This window comes from Paroedura picta, chromosome 7 (genome assembly GCF_049243985.1).
Source record: "Paroedura picta isolate Pp20150507F chromosome 7, Ppicta_v3.0, whole genome shotgun sequence".
Classification (NCBI taxonomy): domain Eukaryota; kingdom Metazoa; phylum Chordata; class Lepidosauria; order Squamata; family Gekkonidae; genus Paroedura; species Paroedura picta.
In genome coordinates, this window is record NC_135375.1 from 64,783,848 (window position 1) to 64,800,464 (window position 16,617).

The 16,617-nt window shown below is 41.5% G+C and overlaps 1 protein-coding gene across 9 annotated transcripts in view; it reads left to right on the forward strand.

The window, feature by feature from the left end:
* AGTPBP1 (ATP/GTP binding carboxypeptidase 1) overlaps window positions 1-16,617 on the forward strand; it is a 94,503-nt gene that overhangs the window by 30,480 nt on the left and 47,406 nt on the right. For 8 of the 9 annotated variants that reach the window (XM_077344625.1, XM_077344626.1, XM_077344628.1 and 5 more), the window contains 6 exons: window positions 7,168-7,295; window positions 9,446-9,513; window positions 10,433-10,496; window positions 12,820-12,966; window positions 14,437-14,568; window positions 16,271-16,364. In XM_077344625.1, coding sequence (XP_077200740.1) covers window positions 7,168-7,295; window positions 9,446-9,513; window positions 10,433-10,496; window positions 12,820-12,966; window positions 14,437-14,568; window positions 16,271-16,364 — 633 coding nt within the window. Of the gene's footprint in view, window positions 1-7,167; window positions 7,296-9,443; window positions 9,514-10,432; window positions 10,497-10,748; window positions 10,846-12,819; window positions 12,967-14,436; window positions 14,569-16,270; window positions 16,365-16,617 lie in introns of those variants that run through there. The other variant, XM_077344632.1, reaches the window with a different exon arrangement.

Genomic DNA, 16,617 nt, shown 5'->3' on the forward strand with positions numbered 1-16,617 from the left:
AGATTTCCAGTGAGGGGGCGCTCACCACCTCCTTAGGCAGCCTATTCCACTGCTGAACTACTCTGACTGTGAAAAACTTTTTCCTGATATCTAGCCTATATCGTTGTACTTGAAGTTTAAACCCATTACTGAGTGTCCTTTCCTCTGCAGCCAGCAGAAACAGCATCCTGCCCTCCTCCAAGTGACAACCTTTCAAATACTTAAAGAGGGCTATCATGTCCCCTCTCAACCTCCTTTTCTCCAGGCTGAACATTCCCAAGTCCCTCAACCTATCTTCATAGGGCTTGGTCCCTTGGCCCCAGATCATCTTCGTCGCTCTCCTCTGTACCCTTTCAATTTTATCGATGTCCTTCTTGAAGTGAGGCCTCCAGAACTGCACACAGTACTCCAGGTGTGGTCTGACCAGTGCCGTATACAATGGGACTATGACATCTTGTGATTTTGATGTGATGGCTCTGTTGATACAGCCCAAAATGGCATTTGCCTTTTTTACCGCTGCATCACACTGCCTGCTCATGTTTAGTTTACAATCCACAAGTACCCCAAGGTCTCGTTCACACACAGTGCTACCTAGAAGCGTATCCCCCATCCAGTAGGCATGCTTTTCATTTTTCTGACCCAGATGCAGAACTTTACACTTATCTTTATTAAATTGCATCTTGTTCTCATTTGCCCATTTTTCCATTGTGTTCAGATCTCGTTGAACTCTGTCTCTATCTTCCGGAGTATTTGCCAGTGTGTCATTTGGTGTCATCTGCAAACTTGATGAGTAGTCCCTCCACCCCCTCATCTAGATCATTAATAAATATGTTAAAAAGTACCGGGCCGAGCACCGAACCCTGAGGTACCCCGCTACTCACCTCTCTCCAGTCTGATGAAACACCATTGACAACAACTCTTTGAGTGCGGTTCTCTAACCAATTCCCTATCCACCTAACGATCTGAAAATCCAGATTGCAGTCCTTCAACTTATCCATCAGAACATCATGGGGAACCTTGTCAAAAGCTTTACTAAAATCCAAGTAAATGACATCAACCAAATTTCCCCGATCCAGCAAACCTGTTACTTGGTCAAAAAAGGAAACTAGGTTGGTCTGGCAGGACCTGTTGGAGACAAATCCATGCTGACTTCCTTGGATCACCAAATTGTCCTCCAGATGTTTGCAGATCGCTCCCTTTAATATCTGCTCCATTATCTTCCCCACAACAGAGGTCAGACTCACTGGTCTGTAGTTTCCCGGGTCATCCTTCCTCCCTTTTTTGAAGATCGGAATAACGTTTGCTCTTTTCCAGTCCTCCGGGACATCTCCAGTCCTTAAAGAGGTTCCGAAGATGATGGACAAGGGCTGTGCAAGTTCTCTGGAAAGTTCTTTGAGTACTCTCGGGTGCATTTCATCTGGACCAGGGGATTTGAACTCATCCAGTGCAGCTAAATGCCTCTCGACAACCTCTCTATCCATGTTAACCTGCCACCCAGACACTGTCCTTTGGCTACAACCATCTCTAGATGTGCCTAAACACTTTGACCTGTGGGAAAAAACAGATGTAAAATAGGCACTAAGCCTTTCTGCTTTCTCTGCATTTTTCGTTAGAGTTTGTCCATCCGCACCCAACAGCGGGCCTATTGCCTCCTTTACTTTACGTTTGCTCCTCACGTAACTGAAAAATCTTTTCTTGTTACAGTGGGCTTCCCTGGCCAATCTTAGCTCACTATCAGCTTTGGCCTTTCTGATGATTGATCTACAGTGCCTAGTAACCTGTAGGTACTCTTCTTTAGAGCTCTGTCCTTCCCTCCATTTCCTGAACATTTTCCTTTTCTTTCTTAGTTCCTCTTGAAGTTCTCTGTTCATCCAAATAGGCTTCTTAGAGCTCCTGCAGTGTTTTCGTATTTCTGGAATAGTCATTGATTGAGCATGCAATAGCTCTTGTTTGAGTAGCGCCCACCCTTCACATGCTCCCTTCCCTTCCAGCATTCTCGTCCATGGTATGACACTCATCATGTCTCTGAGTTTATTAAAGTTTGCCCTACGAAAATCCAACATCCGCGTCTGGCTACAAGCTTCCTTGGCTCCCCATCTCAAAAGGAATTCTATGAGGACATGGTCACTTCCCCCTAGGGTCCCCACCTCCTTCACCTCATCCACCAACTCTTGCCTGTTGGTCAGTATTAAGTCCAGTATGGCTGAACCTCTTGTGGGTTCATCTACCATTTGATAAATGAAATTGTCAGCCAGGCAGGTCAGAAACTTGCATGACTGAGGACGCTTTGCAGAGTTTGTTTCCCAGCACACATCTGGGAAATTGAAGTCACCCATGATGACAAGGTCCTGCCGTTTGGATATTTTCTCAAGCTGCTCACAAAGTGCAGCATCCACATCCTCTCGTTGGTCAGGCGGTCAGTAGCAGACACCAACCACCACACTGTTTGTTTTCCCCTCGCTTATTTTCACCCAGATGCTTTCCACTGTAGATATGCTCTCCTTCACTAGAATTTCCTGACAGGTAAGCCCTTTCTTCACATACAGTGCCACTCCTCCACCTCTTCGATCTATTCTGTTTTTTCTGAACAGTTCATATCCATCCACCATTACATTCCAGTCATGAGAATCATTCCACCAAGTTTCTGTGATGCCTACTAGATCATACTTTTCCATCAGCATGAGAAGTTCCAGCTCTTCCTTTTTATTGCCCATGCTTCGGGCGTTAGTATAAAGACATCTGAATCCTTTTACTTTTGGTTCCCTATGAGCTGGCCTTGCCAGTTGGGCTGCCTCCGATAGTTTTCCTTCCATACACTCCCTATGTTGATCGTCTCCTTCCCCTAGTGGCTTTAGTTTAAAGCTCTCCTGATGAATCTCCCCAGGTTCCTGCCAAACACATTCTTCCCCAGTTTCGATAAGTGCAGTCCATCAGGTGCTAGTAGGCCTTCCTCAAGAAAGCCTATCCCATGGTCCCAGAAACCAAATCTCTCCTGCCGGCACCAACTACGCAGCCAGTGATTCACCTCCATTATCTTCCTCTCCCAACGCATTCCTCTTCCCTTGACAGGCAAGATTGAAGAGAATACCACTTGTGCCCCCGTTTGCTTGAGCTTCCTCCCCAGATCTTGATAGTCTTTTTTAATAGGAGCGATGGTATTCAGGGACATGTCATTCGTTCCCACATGGACCATCACAAATGGATAGCGATCCGTAGATTTGAGGAGTTTGGGCAGCCTTTCTGAAACATCTTTAATTTTCGCCCCTGGCAAGCAACACACCTCTCGGGTTAGGGGGTCGGGCCCAGCCACATGGCGATCCATTCCTCTTAGCAGGGAGTCTCCAATTACCAGTACTCTCCTTTTTTTTCTCTTCTCAACTCCATTTCCTTCTGTCCCCGTGGCCTCTTCCCTTTGTCTTAGAGTTTGTTTTGGGACCTCTTCCCTTGTTGACCCTTGCACCTCCTCTGCAAGGGCCTGAAATCTATTCTGGAGCTCCAAAGGCCCCGAGAACTGTCTCGCCCTTTGCCGTTCAGTCTTTTTCCGAACTGCCTGCAGAGGCTCCCTATTGTGGTCAACCTCCTTGTCCTCTTCAGGACTGGTTGTATTCTCTTTATTCCATGTTGCAGAGCTCTGGACTACGAACTCCTCCCCTTTCTTACTTTGGGTCAGAGAATGCAAGTTATTACAACACTCAAAACAATGGCATACCCTGGACTCAACAAGGACGTATTCTTGCCTAGCCGACTGTCCTTTTGTATCACAGTAGCCAATAATTCGGCCACCAGTTCCGTTATTTCTGGGGACCTATCAGCTATCAAATGTCTGCTTATTCTGTCCATAGGGCCAGAAAGGTCCATCGTGATAGGGACAACAAGTCGTTGTCTAAGCATAGAATGTGATGGGCAGTAGAGTAGAATATGTGGCACTGAGTCAGGCTCTAATTGGCAAAATTTACGAAATCTGTTCCCAATTGGTACATCGCTGTATCTGCCTGCTAGGACAGCTGATGGGAAAATGTTTAATCTAGCAAGCATAAAAGCATGACGATGGAGTGGGTTAATAAGACTTTGCATATAAGTAGCTCCCTGACCTGTGTTGGAAGTAAGGCCGAAGAAGCGGGGGGAACAAGTCCGATTGATTCCCACTTCGATGGTCTGTCTCTCAATATCACGGATTCTCTGTCTAATAATACTGTATATTTGAAACTCCTCATAATTAGCCAGAGGCTCCAAGTTGATACCCAGAGTGTGAATTTTATGTTGGCTCTGCCAGTACCATTTAGAAACAAAAGGATAACTTAGCAGATCGTACAAGAGACTATTAGGAGTGGAGCGATAATGCAATTTTATCCAGAATTTGATAGTGGATAACCATGATCTAGATGACAACAGACCAAGACCCAACTCATTACAAAGGGTGGCAAGACTAATCATATTTGGAAGACCCAAAATACGACGAAAGAAAATTGCGGCTATACGATCCACTTCATCATTCAAAGACTCAATCCAGATTGGTATCCCATATAAGTGTTGATTAACAACCTTCGCCTGAAAAATCTGGATCGCTGCTGGCACAAACTGGTTCCCACTACGAAAGTAAAAACGTGAGACTGCACTTAACTGGTTCTTTGCCGCGGCAAGTGCTGCTTTCCGATGCAAGGACCAATTCATTTGGTGGTGAAAACTAACGCCCAAGTATCTGAAACACTTTATTTGCTCCACAGCATTTCCATCTGCTTTCCATTGGCTGCATTTCCAGGTCTTAGAGAAGATCATTATCTTAGTTTTATCAAAATTGATAAACAGGCTGTTTTGGGAGCAAAAGGATGAGAATGCTGAGAGTGGAGGCATGAGCCCAATTTTAAAGATGGAAAGAAGAACTGTATCGTCCGCATATAACAAGAGAGGAATAGGGTGGGAATTTAACCTAGGTGCGTGACCTTCAGATTCAGCCAATTGATTAGGAAGATCTACTAAAAATAAGTTGAATAATGATGGGGCCAGAAGGCATCCTTGTTTCACTCCTTTAGTGACCGGGATCTTTTCAGTTAAGGAACCGTTACTGTCAAACCTCACTTGACAGCTGTTTGAAGTGTGTAATTTACGAATTAGGAAAAGCAATCGCTTGTCCATTCCCAGAGCAGCTAATTTATTCCATAATAGGGATCTATTGATGGAATTAAATGCTCCCCGTAAATCAATGAAAGCTGCATATAATTTGCCTTTTAGATGTAAGGAGTACTTTTCTGCTAGAAAGGATAATACAAGACAATGGTCAAGTGAGGTACATCCAGAGCGGAATCCTGCTTGTTCTTTGCCTGGTAGATTATTAATAGTCATCCAGTCTAATAAATGTCCCAATAAGTGTTTTGAATATAGTTTCCCCAGTACAGATAATAGACTTATGGGGCGATAGTTGCTAGGAATGTTAGTGCTACCTTTTTTGAAAATTGGGACTATAATGGAATTCAGCCATGAATCGGGTAAGACCCCAAATTTATTAATTAAGGTGAATAGATGAGTCAGTGGTTCAGACCACCATTCTTGGTTGTTTTTAATTAGGTCTATAGGAATGCCATCAGGGCCCGGTGCTTTACCTGATTTCATTGAAGTTATGAGATCACAGAGCTCTTCTTGAGAAACAGGAGGCCAGAGAGGTACATTAGATGGAATCAGGGAATCATCCAAGGCTTCTGTTAGTACTGATTCTGAAAAAAGATTTGAAAAATGTCTCATCCAATCAAAGGCTGAAATAGATGAAGAGTAGTTCACATTAAGTGGCTGAATGGAGCCCGATACCTCTGCCCAGAAGTCTTTAGTATTTCTTGATTGGACTGCTTTCAGTAATCGGGTCCATTTCTTCAAGGCATGGTCATGTTCCTTTTCTGCCAAAGTAAGCTGGCATCTTTTTCTAGCCTCAAAATAGCTGGAGGCAAGCGTAGTAGAGAACTCGGAACTCGAGACCCATCGTCGTGCCTCTTCAATAGGCTAGCTCGCCCCCTCGTCACGGCAAGGTATGCGTTGTTGTTAGTAACATAAATCATAAATACTGCAACATCTTAAAATAATCAGATCTAGATAAATAATAAATAGTAATGGCAAGAGAATAACTACCTGTGTTTAAAAGCTTTTTAAATGGAACAATAAATTATTGGCCATCCTTTAACAAAGTTTATTAGAAATTAAAGATTTATAATTTTAGATGCCCTATGCTCACACACACACACACCTGGTGCAATGCTAGTTAAAAAAATCTCTAATTTGATGGCAAATATTTAATATATGATTTATGACTCCTGAAAGATCAATACATTTGTAAGCATTAGGTACTGAAAGATAAGGACAAATCAGTGCTTATTTTCTATTATTATGTTACTCTGTTTTTTGTGTGATGATGATGTTACCCTTCCTGAGCCTTTAGGGAAGTGTGAGTTACTACTGTAGCAGTAGAATATAATTATGAACATTTTGATACTGGTCTGAATTTAAATTTCAGCAAAAAGGCAAATGCCTGATATACTAATTGATGCAGGTTTAATGTGGGAAATAGAGAATGTAGCTGAAATGGTGATGCTTAACATTTTAGTAAGACTTTAGAATGCCAAACACAGAATCTCTTTCTTGGTAAGATAGGAACTGTTTATTAATAACTGGAATAGGTTGTCTTTCACATTCCTTTTAATATATTTTAATGGGAACTTTTAAGAACTTTGCCTCCCATATTTTATTGCGAGTTCTGTTCTCTGCACAATTAATTACCATAATTACTCTAATCTGTGTTTTTGTAGGCTATTCGTTTCACCAGTATGAAACTCTTTTAGTTTTACCAATCAGTCATGAATTTGGTGCTTGTGATTTTCGTGGGGTTTTTTGTTCTAGTTCCTAGGAAAAATCAATCTATCTGTTTTAATCATACGTAATGCTACTACTTGAAGATGTTTAGGTATGCTAACTATAAAATTTAACAGTGAGATTTCTGGCTTCTGGGAAATTTTAACTTGAGACCCATAAAAATATTGGGGTGGGGGGAACCAAGAAAATAGCCTGCTGCATGTTTGGTTCTCTTATATGTTTGTAACATGGAACTTAAAAGTATACTGTGGGTGAGTAGGAAGCAAATTCTTTCAGCACAAGTAACTGCTTATACTATTTTTGTATCTATAATATATATTATTTTCCCTTGTCCAGTTTAACTAACAATTCTCGGATTGCAAGTTTATTGACACAACTTGAGAAGATCAATGCAGAACGTTTGGTGGAAACTGACACAGCCAGATACCTTACATCAAAGATACTCCATCTGACTCAAAGTCAAGGTAAATACCAGTACATTATGTTGAAATCAACAAAAACCATGCTTTCATGAATTCCATTTTAAAAATTACCCTTGTTTTCCTTTCTTAGCAGCTATGCAATATAGCAGGCACAGGTGTAATTCTGAAACCAGGGTATAGTGTCCAGGAGCCAATAATCCCAAAAGGTACATCTAGGGGAATGGCAATGGAAACCAAACCCTGCTTTGATTCTAGAGTAGGTTGGAGAAGTTAGAGACACGTGATGGTATGTTTAGAGTCTTTGTAGTTGTGCATGGGATGAAATCAGCAGGAACATATAGGATTTTTTATTTAAAGACAGACCCCCACTTCATTTATAGTCAAGGCACTTGCATTAAAAATGAATGATTTAATTAATTAGTAAATTGTTAATCTTATGGTACTGATAGCACAGTTCTGCAGTGCCTGTAAAATGGCGCTCTTCCGCCAAGCTTTTGGTTGGGGCCAGTGAGCTGAACATCATCATCATCTACTGGGCCCTCCAGAACCCCTTCCTATCAGATATACCCACTGGATACACAATCGGGCAATTTTGATCCCACCAATCTGCTGGCTTCTGGTCAAACAATATATGGTTTAAATAGTTAATGATTAAATGTTCAGGATGTTGATGCAGTTACTGAGTTTGATTTGCAGAATGTGTTGTATCTGTCATATTGGATTCATGTTCTCTGTGAACCAGAGAAAGGAGGGTGGTATAAAAATGTATGTGTGTGCACGCATGTGTGTGTAGATCACAATAATTGAAGGGAGTTATTACCCTGGACTTTCTGGAAATTAATCAAGTAATAGCAATATGAAATGATTTGATCTTACAACTCAAAAGCTCCTTAAATAAAAGTATACATAGATGCTTAGGTATAATAAATTTTAACAAAAATTGAAGTAAAATTGAAAACAAGAGCAATTATTTCCTGAAATCTGAAATTTTCATAAATAGGGTAGCAACTCAAAGTTCTATCAAAATGGGGGAAAGATTTGAAGTATGAAATTTCAGAGGAAAAATCTACATCTTTCTGATTTCAAGAAAATTTAATACTGATGCTATATCACTTTACAGCAGGGGTAGTCAACCTGTGGTCCTCCAGATGTTCATGGGAATTGTAGTCCATGAACATCTGGAGGACCACAGGTTGACTACCCCTCCTTTACAGCAGTGGTCCCCAACCTGCGGGCCGCGGCCTGGCGCCGGGCCGCGAAGGCCATGGCGCCGGGCCGCGGCTCCCCTTCCCCGCCCCTCCCCCCCGCAGTAAAAAACTTCCCAGGCCGCAAGCTGGCGGCCCGGGAAGCTACTTACTGCGGGAGGGCGGGGAGAGGGAATCAGGGCCGGGCCGCGCGGGTGCGGCCCGATCCACGGGTGCGGCCCGCGGGCGCGGCTCGTGGGCGCGGCCCGATCCGCCCGCGGGTGCGGCCGGGCGCGGCCCGATCCGCGGGTGCGGCCCGCGGGCGCGGCCGGGTGCGGCCCGCGGGCGCGGCCGGAAGCGTGGGCGTGGCCTGCGCGGTCCCTGCGGGCGCGGCCCAATGCCCTGCCGGTCCCCAGCCTAATAAAGGTTGGGGACCACTGCTTTACAGTACACAAAATAGCAAAAAGAATTAAACTCATATGACACACGTTGGTATTGCAAATTGTCAAATACATTTGCATATGTTGTAGATGTTTAGACAAGCCAAAAATGCAGGTTATCAGTTGTAGACATTATGAAATTTGTATTACATATGGATTTTCCCTGTTTTTCTAAGGTCACTTTGTTAAAATATATGCCCATGGTTCCAAAATAATTTTAAACAATGCTCTTTCAAGTGATAACAGCAGCTAGAATTACCTTCACAAGATACTGAATGTCAGATAATATTTTACTACCAGAATAAGGGACCCTAAAATGTAAAGAAACCATTTTAGTAATCAAATTTATTTATTTACAAAGAGGGAAGGATGTATCTTGAAAAGAGCATGAAAAAACAACATTTCTAAAAGATGTATCCGTTAGTAGTAAAATTAGCTTATTGGCTTGGCTTTTGTATCTTCAATACATGTATAGTTTCTTCTGAATCTTTTGATATCATCTACATTTATAAGTAAATTTCAGCACAAATATGTATGTACATACAAAAAGTACACCTTTAATTTTCAGAAAAAATAAAGAAGGAGATGACTGCAAAAGGATCAACCAGTATTGAAGTTATTCTCTCTACTTTAGAGGTACTGATTATTTAAAATAGCAAATCACTAGAACTTCTTTATACTAACCATAGCTTGCTTTTCAGTTGCTCGGTCTTCAACGTCAGTTCACTCTTTGTCTTCTTATGTTGGTAATTGCGTGAGACTGTTTCTTAAATATTCTCCCAATGAAAACTTATTTTAAATAACATGCTCAAATCATAACAGAATGATGTGCAATTGAGACATTTCAGAAAAATGGAAATTTATTTTACTACAGTAGGTGTATAAATAAAAAATGTAGGGCATGGTACAGCCAGTGTAAAGCCTTTGGAAGTCTCATTTATGTCAGAAATGGAGATTTAGTATATATTATGTGAAGCTAGGTAGAAGTGCAGACTTCTACTCTGGCGAGCCGGGTTTGATTCTGGCTCCTCCACATGCAGCCAGCTGGGTGACCTTGGGCTCGCCACAGCCCGGATAAAGCTGTTCTGACCAAGCAGTAATATCAGAGCTCTCTCAGCCTCACCCACCTCACAGGGTGTCTGTTATGGGGAGAGGAAAGGGAAGGCAAATGTAAGCCGCTTTGAGACTCCTTCAGGTAGAGAAAAGCGGCATATAAGAACCAGCTCTTCTTCAATCTTAATTAGATCTAGGAAGCTCAGCAGGGTCAGCTCTGGCTAGTATTGGATGGGAGACCTTCAAGGAATACCTGTGTCATGACTTGAAGGACATGAAAGCAAACCACCTCTTAAAGTCTCTTGCCTTGAAAACCCTATGGGATTGTCATAAATCAGCTGTGATTTGACAGCAAAAAAAAGTATTTATTTTGTAAAGAGGGGTATTTTACAGTGTTTTAAGGCAAACCTTAAACTAGCAAATCATACTTTTTTGTCTTTACTGCAAATTTATATGCATGGAAAAATTACATTAAAATATATGAAATTCTTATTCATTTCAGAATACAAAAGATCTTCAGACTACTTTAAATATTTTGAACATCCTGATTGAGTTGGTAGCAGTAGGTAAGTTTATATCAAATTGTAACCTCTGTTGCATTTGTGTAAACTTAAGGTATTCTGAATTGTTATTTTCTCAGATACTTTTTAAAAAAGGAATGCTTGTTTTACTTGCACAAATAGAATAAACATTTGGGAAGCTGCAAGGATTTGAAGGCAACACCTCAACCCCCCCCCACATGCACACACTATTTGCACTAAAAACGTTTTGTTTTTTAAAGACCCCATAGCCTTTCCTCTTTTCCTGCTTCTTTTTAGGGTTGCCAACCTCCAGGTAGAGCCTGGAAATGTCCTGGAATCACAACAGATCTCCTATCTACAGAGATAAGTTTCTTCTTAAGGTTGCCAGTGCCAGGTTGGAAAATTCTTATGGAGCTGGGGGAGGGGAGGTTTGGGGAGGGAAGTGACCTAATTAGGGTATAATACTACAATTTATAGTAAATGATTAATACTGTTTACCCTGTCTGAGAACCTTGAGTGACTGGGGGTTCAATCAGAATTACTCAGTTGAGAGCTAGGATGATTCAGCTCTCTAGATCAAATAACTGTGTGACTTTTTGGCGTAGCTATGGCTGAGATCCGTCCAGAATCTCCAAGGATAAGTTGCAGCAATGCTCCCCACTTTTGGGAATCTCATTTCCATGTGCTTCATTTATCTGAAATAGACCCAAATACGTGCCTAGATACCAGAGATAAATGGGAAGAAAAAAACAACAATTTGGATATATTGGGTTCACTTGATATTGGATTGCACGAGAAACATTTTCTTCGTTCAATAAACATGTCTCCATGAAGAGAATAATAGGTGATTAGATAATCAGTTGCTGACAGCAGTTAGCTGAGATCTTCTCAAGCATGGAGAAAGGGGCTGCTCAGTTAAGAACAATATAAAGGGACATCCTGTGAGGGAGGGTGAAATTGTCATGAATACCATACAGTCTACCCTCCAAAGCAGCCATTTTCTTCAGGAGAACCTGAAGTTAGTATTGCTTTCCACCCAACATACTTTTATCTCCTCTGCTTAAGCTTTTCTTCCCCCTGTTCCTAGGAAAACTGTGGTCCAGTTTTCTGATGTGGATGGTAGGTAACCCTGAATGTCTTGGGGAGGGCACCTCACTTTCTGTTCTGTCTTCTTCCCCACAATATTTTCTCTCTGTGTCCTCCAGCAACCCCCATATCCTCTCCCCTTACTGGCTACCTCTCCTCAGCCATTTATCAACCTGCCTTTTGTCTGCCTTCCATCACCTCCCATTTCTTTGTTTATGACCCACCTTTCTCCATAGTGGGGACCAAATCAGCTCACATTCTCCTCCTCTCCTTTTTATTCATGCAACACCCTGAGAGGTAGGTTAAGCTGAAAGTATGTTGTTGGTCCATAATCACCCAGTGAACTTCCACAGCAAGATGGGGATTTGAACTTTGGTCTCTCAGACCCTACTCTGAAGCTTGATCAGCTATATCACTAGTTTTCATAGGGTGGCAGTGGTTGAACAGCAACAGCAGCCAGACCTAGTCAAGTCATCTATTTTATACCCCGCCACTCTTGATGATGTCATCTCGTGGTGGCTAACAACATAATCAAGAATACGCAATATAAACCATAACTCCCCCATTAAAATATTAACAATATCAACAATATCGAATCAGTCTCAAAAACAAGTCAAGTGGTATCATATCATACAAGTCAGGTGGTATCATGCCAACTATAGGTTGCTGCCAAGCTTGGGTCACCCTGATTATGGGACCTGGAGATCTAGAATCACTACTGAACTCCAGATGACATAGATCTGTTCCTCTGGATTAAAAGGCTGCTTTGGAAGATAGACTGTATAGCATAATATCCTAATGTAGCCTGTCCTCTGCCCAAATCCTGCCCTCCTCAGACTCTTCCATAATATCTCCATAAATTTCCCAATCTGGAACTGGCAACTGTAGTTAGGCCTGGCCCAATTGAGTCGTCCTACAAAAGCATAAATGAGCCTGGAAAGGGCATTGCCACCTCCCACTGCCTGTTACCAACATAACCAAACCCTGAAGCTCTGTTGTTGCTTAGCAACTATTGCAGAGGGAATTCGTTTCTTAAAGCTACAAGTGCCCCTTAAAAAAAAAACCACTGCTTTTTAAAGATTTCACATTTTGCTGCAAACCTGAGACCCTTTTCAGGTTTGTAGAAAGATCTGTTTTACCTGTTTCACAGCTCCAGTCAGTAGATTCAAATATCCCAAGACTGTGCCAGCCACTATTAGTCTATAAATGATAGTAGATATGGCCTTGAACTCAGCAAGATCTGTATATTTTAGGACTGCTGTTGCTTATATTTTATTTCTAGGAAGTAGCCGAAGAACAAGTATTCTTGTTTCCAAAGGAGGGACACAACTCCTACTGCAATTGCTTGTGAATGTCAGTAAAGATTCCCCACCAAATGAAGACTTAATGGTGCTACTTCATTCTCTCCTTGCAAAAATTGGTCCAAAAGGTGAGCTGCGCTTGTTGTCATTGTTGCATAGCAGTAAGAAAAAGAAGCAATTGTGATTGGCTGCTGTATGTTTGTTTGTTGACAAGTCAGGGATCTACTTTAAGTCACTACTGATTTTAAACTGCAGCTGGATAAATGATTTATCTGTTTACCATCTATGAAATCTTTAGGATCATAGATATAAAATAGCAGTATTTGAGATTAGTGATAGGTACAGGGGCAGTTTGGAATTTATGCAGTTGCTTTGAATAAAGTCCATTTTCATTTAAAAATAAGAGTTGGCTTTCATACCTCGCTTTTCACTGTCTAGGGGAGTCTCAAAGCAGCCTACAATTGCCTTCCGCTCCACACAACAATCACTGTGAGACAGGTGGGGGTGAGAGAACCCTGATGTTACTGCTCTGTGAGAACAGCACTATCAGGGCTGTGACAAGCCCAAGGTTACCCAGTTGGCTGTATACGGAGGAGCAGGGAATCAAACCTGGCTCACCAGATTAGAAACTGCCGCTCTTAACCACTAGCTGGCTTTTATAACCCTCCTTGCCACATTCCTAGGGAAATGAAGGGTGAATGAGATCCACAGCAGACCATTTCAAATTGGTCCTGGACTGAAGGAGTAGGCTCAATCCAGAGTAGATCAGTAGAAAGGTACATGTATACATGGAATCCAGTGTTCTCTCCCCCTTCAAAATGTGGACTCTGTCCCATCACTACCTATGACTGGCTCAGTTTTCTGATGTAGGCTTTCTTGCCACATGCACTGTATGCTTTTAGAGAGAGGTATCCCAACAGTTTCAGCTACTAATCTGGTTTCTTGATCACCTGTGTATTTGTTTTATGAGGCTTCAAACTATATGATCTCTAGTCATCCTCTGAATGTTTAACAATAGATTAATTAATAAGCAGATATCACAAGGTAAAAATAACTGAAATCTGATTAGGACATAGCAGTAATACTTTTACAAAGGTGATTAAAAGGCACGTTAGATTTAAAGAGGAAGTCTTGAAGGACCTGAGATTTGAAACTTAGTATTTTGGTTTGGTACTTAAGATACATAAGGAATTTGAGCAATTCAATGTACTGGAATGGAAGAAAAGTTGGTTATATGGATGTAAAGAAATGTGTTCAACTTGAAATACTGACTTGACTTTCTATTTATGTTGTTGGTATGGTTCCATTGTGAGAGAAGGGAGATTTACCCTCTTCTTGCTCCTGCTGTAGTTCACTGAGTCCTCTTCCATGAAACTATTCCAGAGTATCAGATCCTCCAGAACAGCATAGGGGCAAAATGGTTGGGAAGAATCAGGAGAATTACCACCCCTTTTTGCACAATGGGAATACTCTTTCAGATGAACTGCATGGTTGCATACATACCACAGAAGTTCAGTTAGTTACCTTATATGTAGTAGTTTTTAAAATGTGAGTAAATTTTATTTTCTGCTCTGATTTCTGATCTTTTTTCTTTTCAGATAAAAAAATTGGAGTAAAAGCCAGAATTAGCGGTGCTTTAAATATAACACTAAATATAGTGAAGCAGAACTTTCAGAATCAAAGACTAATACTGCCTTGTCTTCAAGTGTTACGTGTATATTCAACCAATTGTAAGAACTTTAACTTTTTTCCCGTTTGATACTGTTTATGTAGATGTTTGGTATGTAAGATGAAAATACATACACTTACAGTAATTACAAAAACTAGTAGAAGGGATTATGTATTCCATATGCTGTACCAGATCTTCTGTCCTTAATTGCTGATTTGTGGGTATATTTTTTCTTTTCAAGAATTGGAACCATGCTTGCACAGGCCAGCCGCAGGACATTTTCTTTCTAGCTTAAAAACTCCAAAGAAGGACATCCTACCCTTTTGGTGCTGACACATGCTCTCTTTTTAGCATGCTCTCTTTATTTCTGTGTATGTAGCAGCAAAGTTGACATCTGGGTTATTACAAGCTTTGCTACTAGTATATATCTTCAAGTTAAATGTTGTATTCTTGTGGCTGAAGAGTTAAGATTGGAAAGTCTGTTTGTGTATAAGAAAAGATTCCCCCCCCCCATACTATTGAAAGAGAACTGTCTTTTTTCAGTAGGGATAGTAAGTTGTCGATGATGTCTTGAACTGTTATGAGTTGAGAGCTGTGTGTGACCACTAGTGATGTTCTGTTATCATCTCTTTGGAGCCAATCTTGTACCAGGCTTTCTCTGGATATCATTCTAGCTTTGTTAATCTGTTTCTTGACTTTATCAGTTGGATGTTTTAGTTCTAAAAAGGTTTGTGTTAGTCCCCTCAGTTAAGAATCTGTCTATAGGATTGAAACATGTGGTTGTAGTATAGAGCAGTGGTCCCCAACCTTTTGATGGTTGAGGACCGCCTCCGGGGGTGGGGAAGTGCCGGCGGCCTGGCTGCCGCACATGTGCATTAGCGCCCCCTGGTAGTGAAAACGTGCATGCGCGGAGCTGCTGCGCATGCGCATTTTGAACACCAGGGGCGCTAATGCACATGTGCGGCCACTCCGCGCATGTGTGTTTGTGTCTGCCGGCGTGCCGGCAGCCGCGCCTGCCTCTTCCCCCCCCCCCCCCCCAGCAGCAAGAAGCTATCCGGGCCGCAAGCAAAGTGGCCGCTTCTCTCGCGGCCTGGTGAGCTTCTCACTGCGGGGGGGGGGGGGAGAGGCAGGCATGGCTGCTGGCAGCCCATTACCAAGGCCTTCGCGGCCCGGGGGTTGACGACCTCCGGTATAGAGCATTCTTTGGTACGTTTAGGATAGTAGCTATGTTTGTCAGCATTAGGTGGTGTCAATGCATCCGTCATGTATTTCTACAGTGGTGTCCAGTATATGTATTTCTTGCGTATATTGGATCATTGTCTGGTTGATGATGGGGTGTAAGTTGTTGAGTGCCTGGTAGAATTCGTCAGAGCTTCTTTACCATAAGTCAAGACAACAAAGATGTCATCAGCCAGAATTTCTGAGAATGGCAGTATATAAATCAAGTTATAAATAAAAATAAAATATAAATAAAGATGTTAGCATATTGTGGTGCCATGGTATTTAAAAATTTACAGATAAAATGAGTGTTGTATAAATGGGAAATCAAATGAAAGAGCAACAGTATCTGCATACAGTAAATATTTGCATACAGTATTTGAAGACTAAACATGGAATTTCTAGCAAAAGGGAAAAAATAGTAAGATAGTACTTTAGTGACATGGTAAGATGGTACTTTAGCAACATGCTTTTCTTTTAAGTATAAAGTATCACATTAATACTTTTGCACATCAGTTAAAAATAATATTTTTAAAACATTTCAGCTGTAAATGCTGTGTCCTTGGGTAAGAATGGGGTTGTGGAGCTGATGTTTAAGATCATCGGTCCTTTCAGCAAGAAGAACACTGGCCTTATGAAGTAAGTAAAATACTCAGTAAATTGACTAGAACTTTTGACTTGCCACTGAAATATTAAATTTAAGGCTAACTAATATTTTATATGAGAAGGAAAATGGCATGACTGAATCTGCGTGACTTTTGTCCGTATTGGAAAAGCAATATGGCTATAGCCATCTATAATAACACTTTGCGGGAAAAGGACTATGATTTCTAAATGAGTTTTTATTCTGATCACATTGTTCATAATCTGTCTTTCTCACTGAGACGGCAAA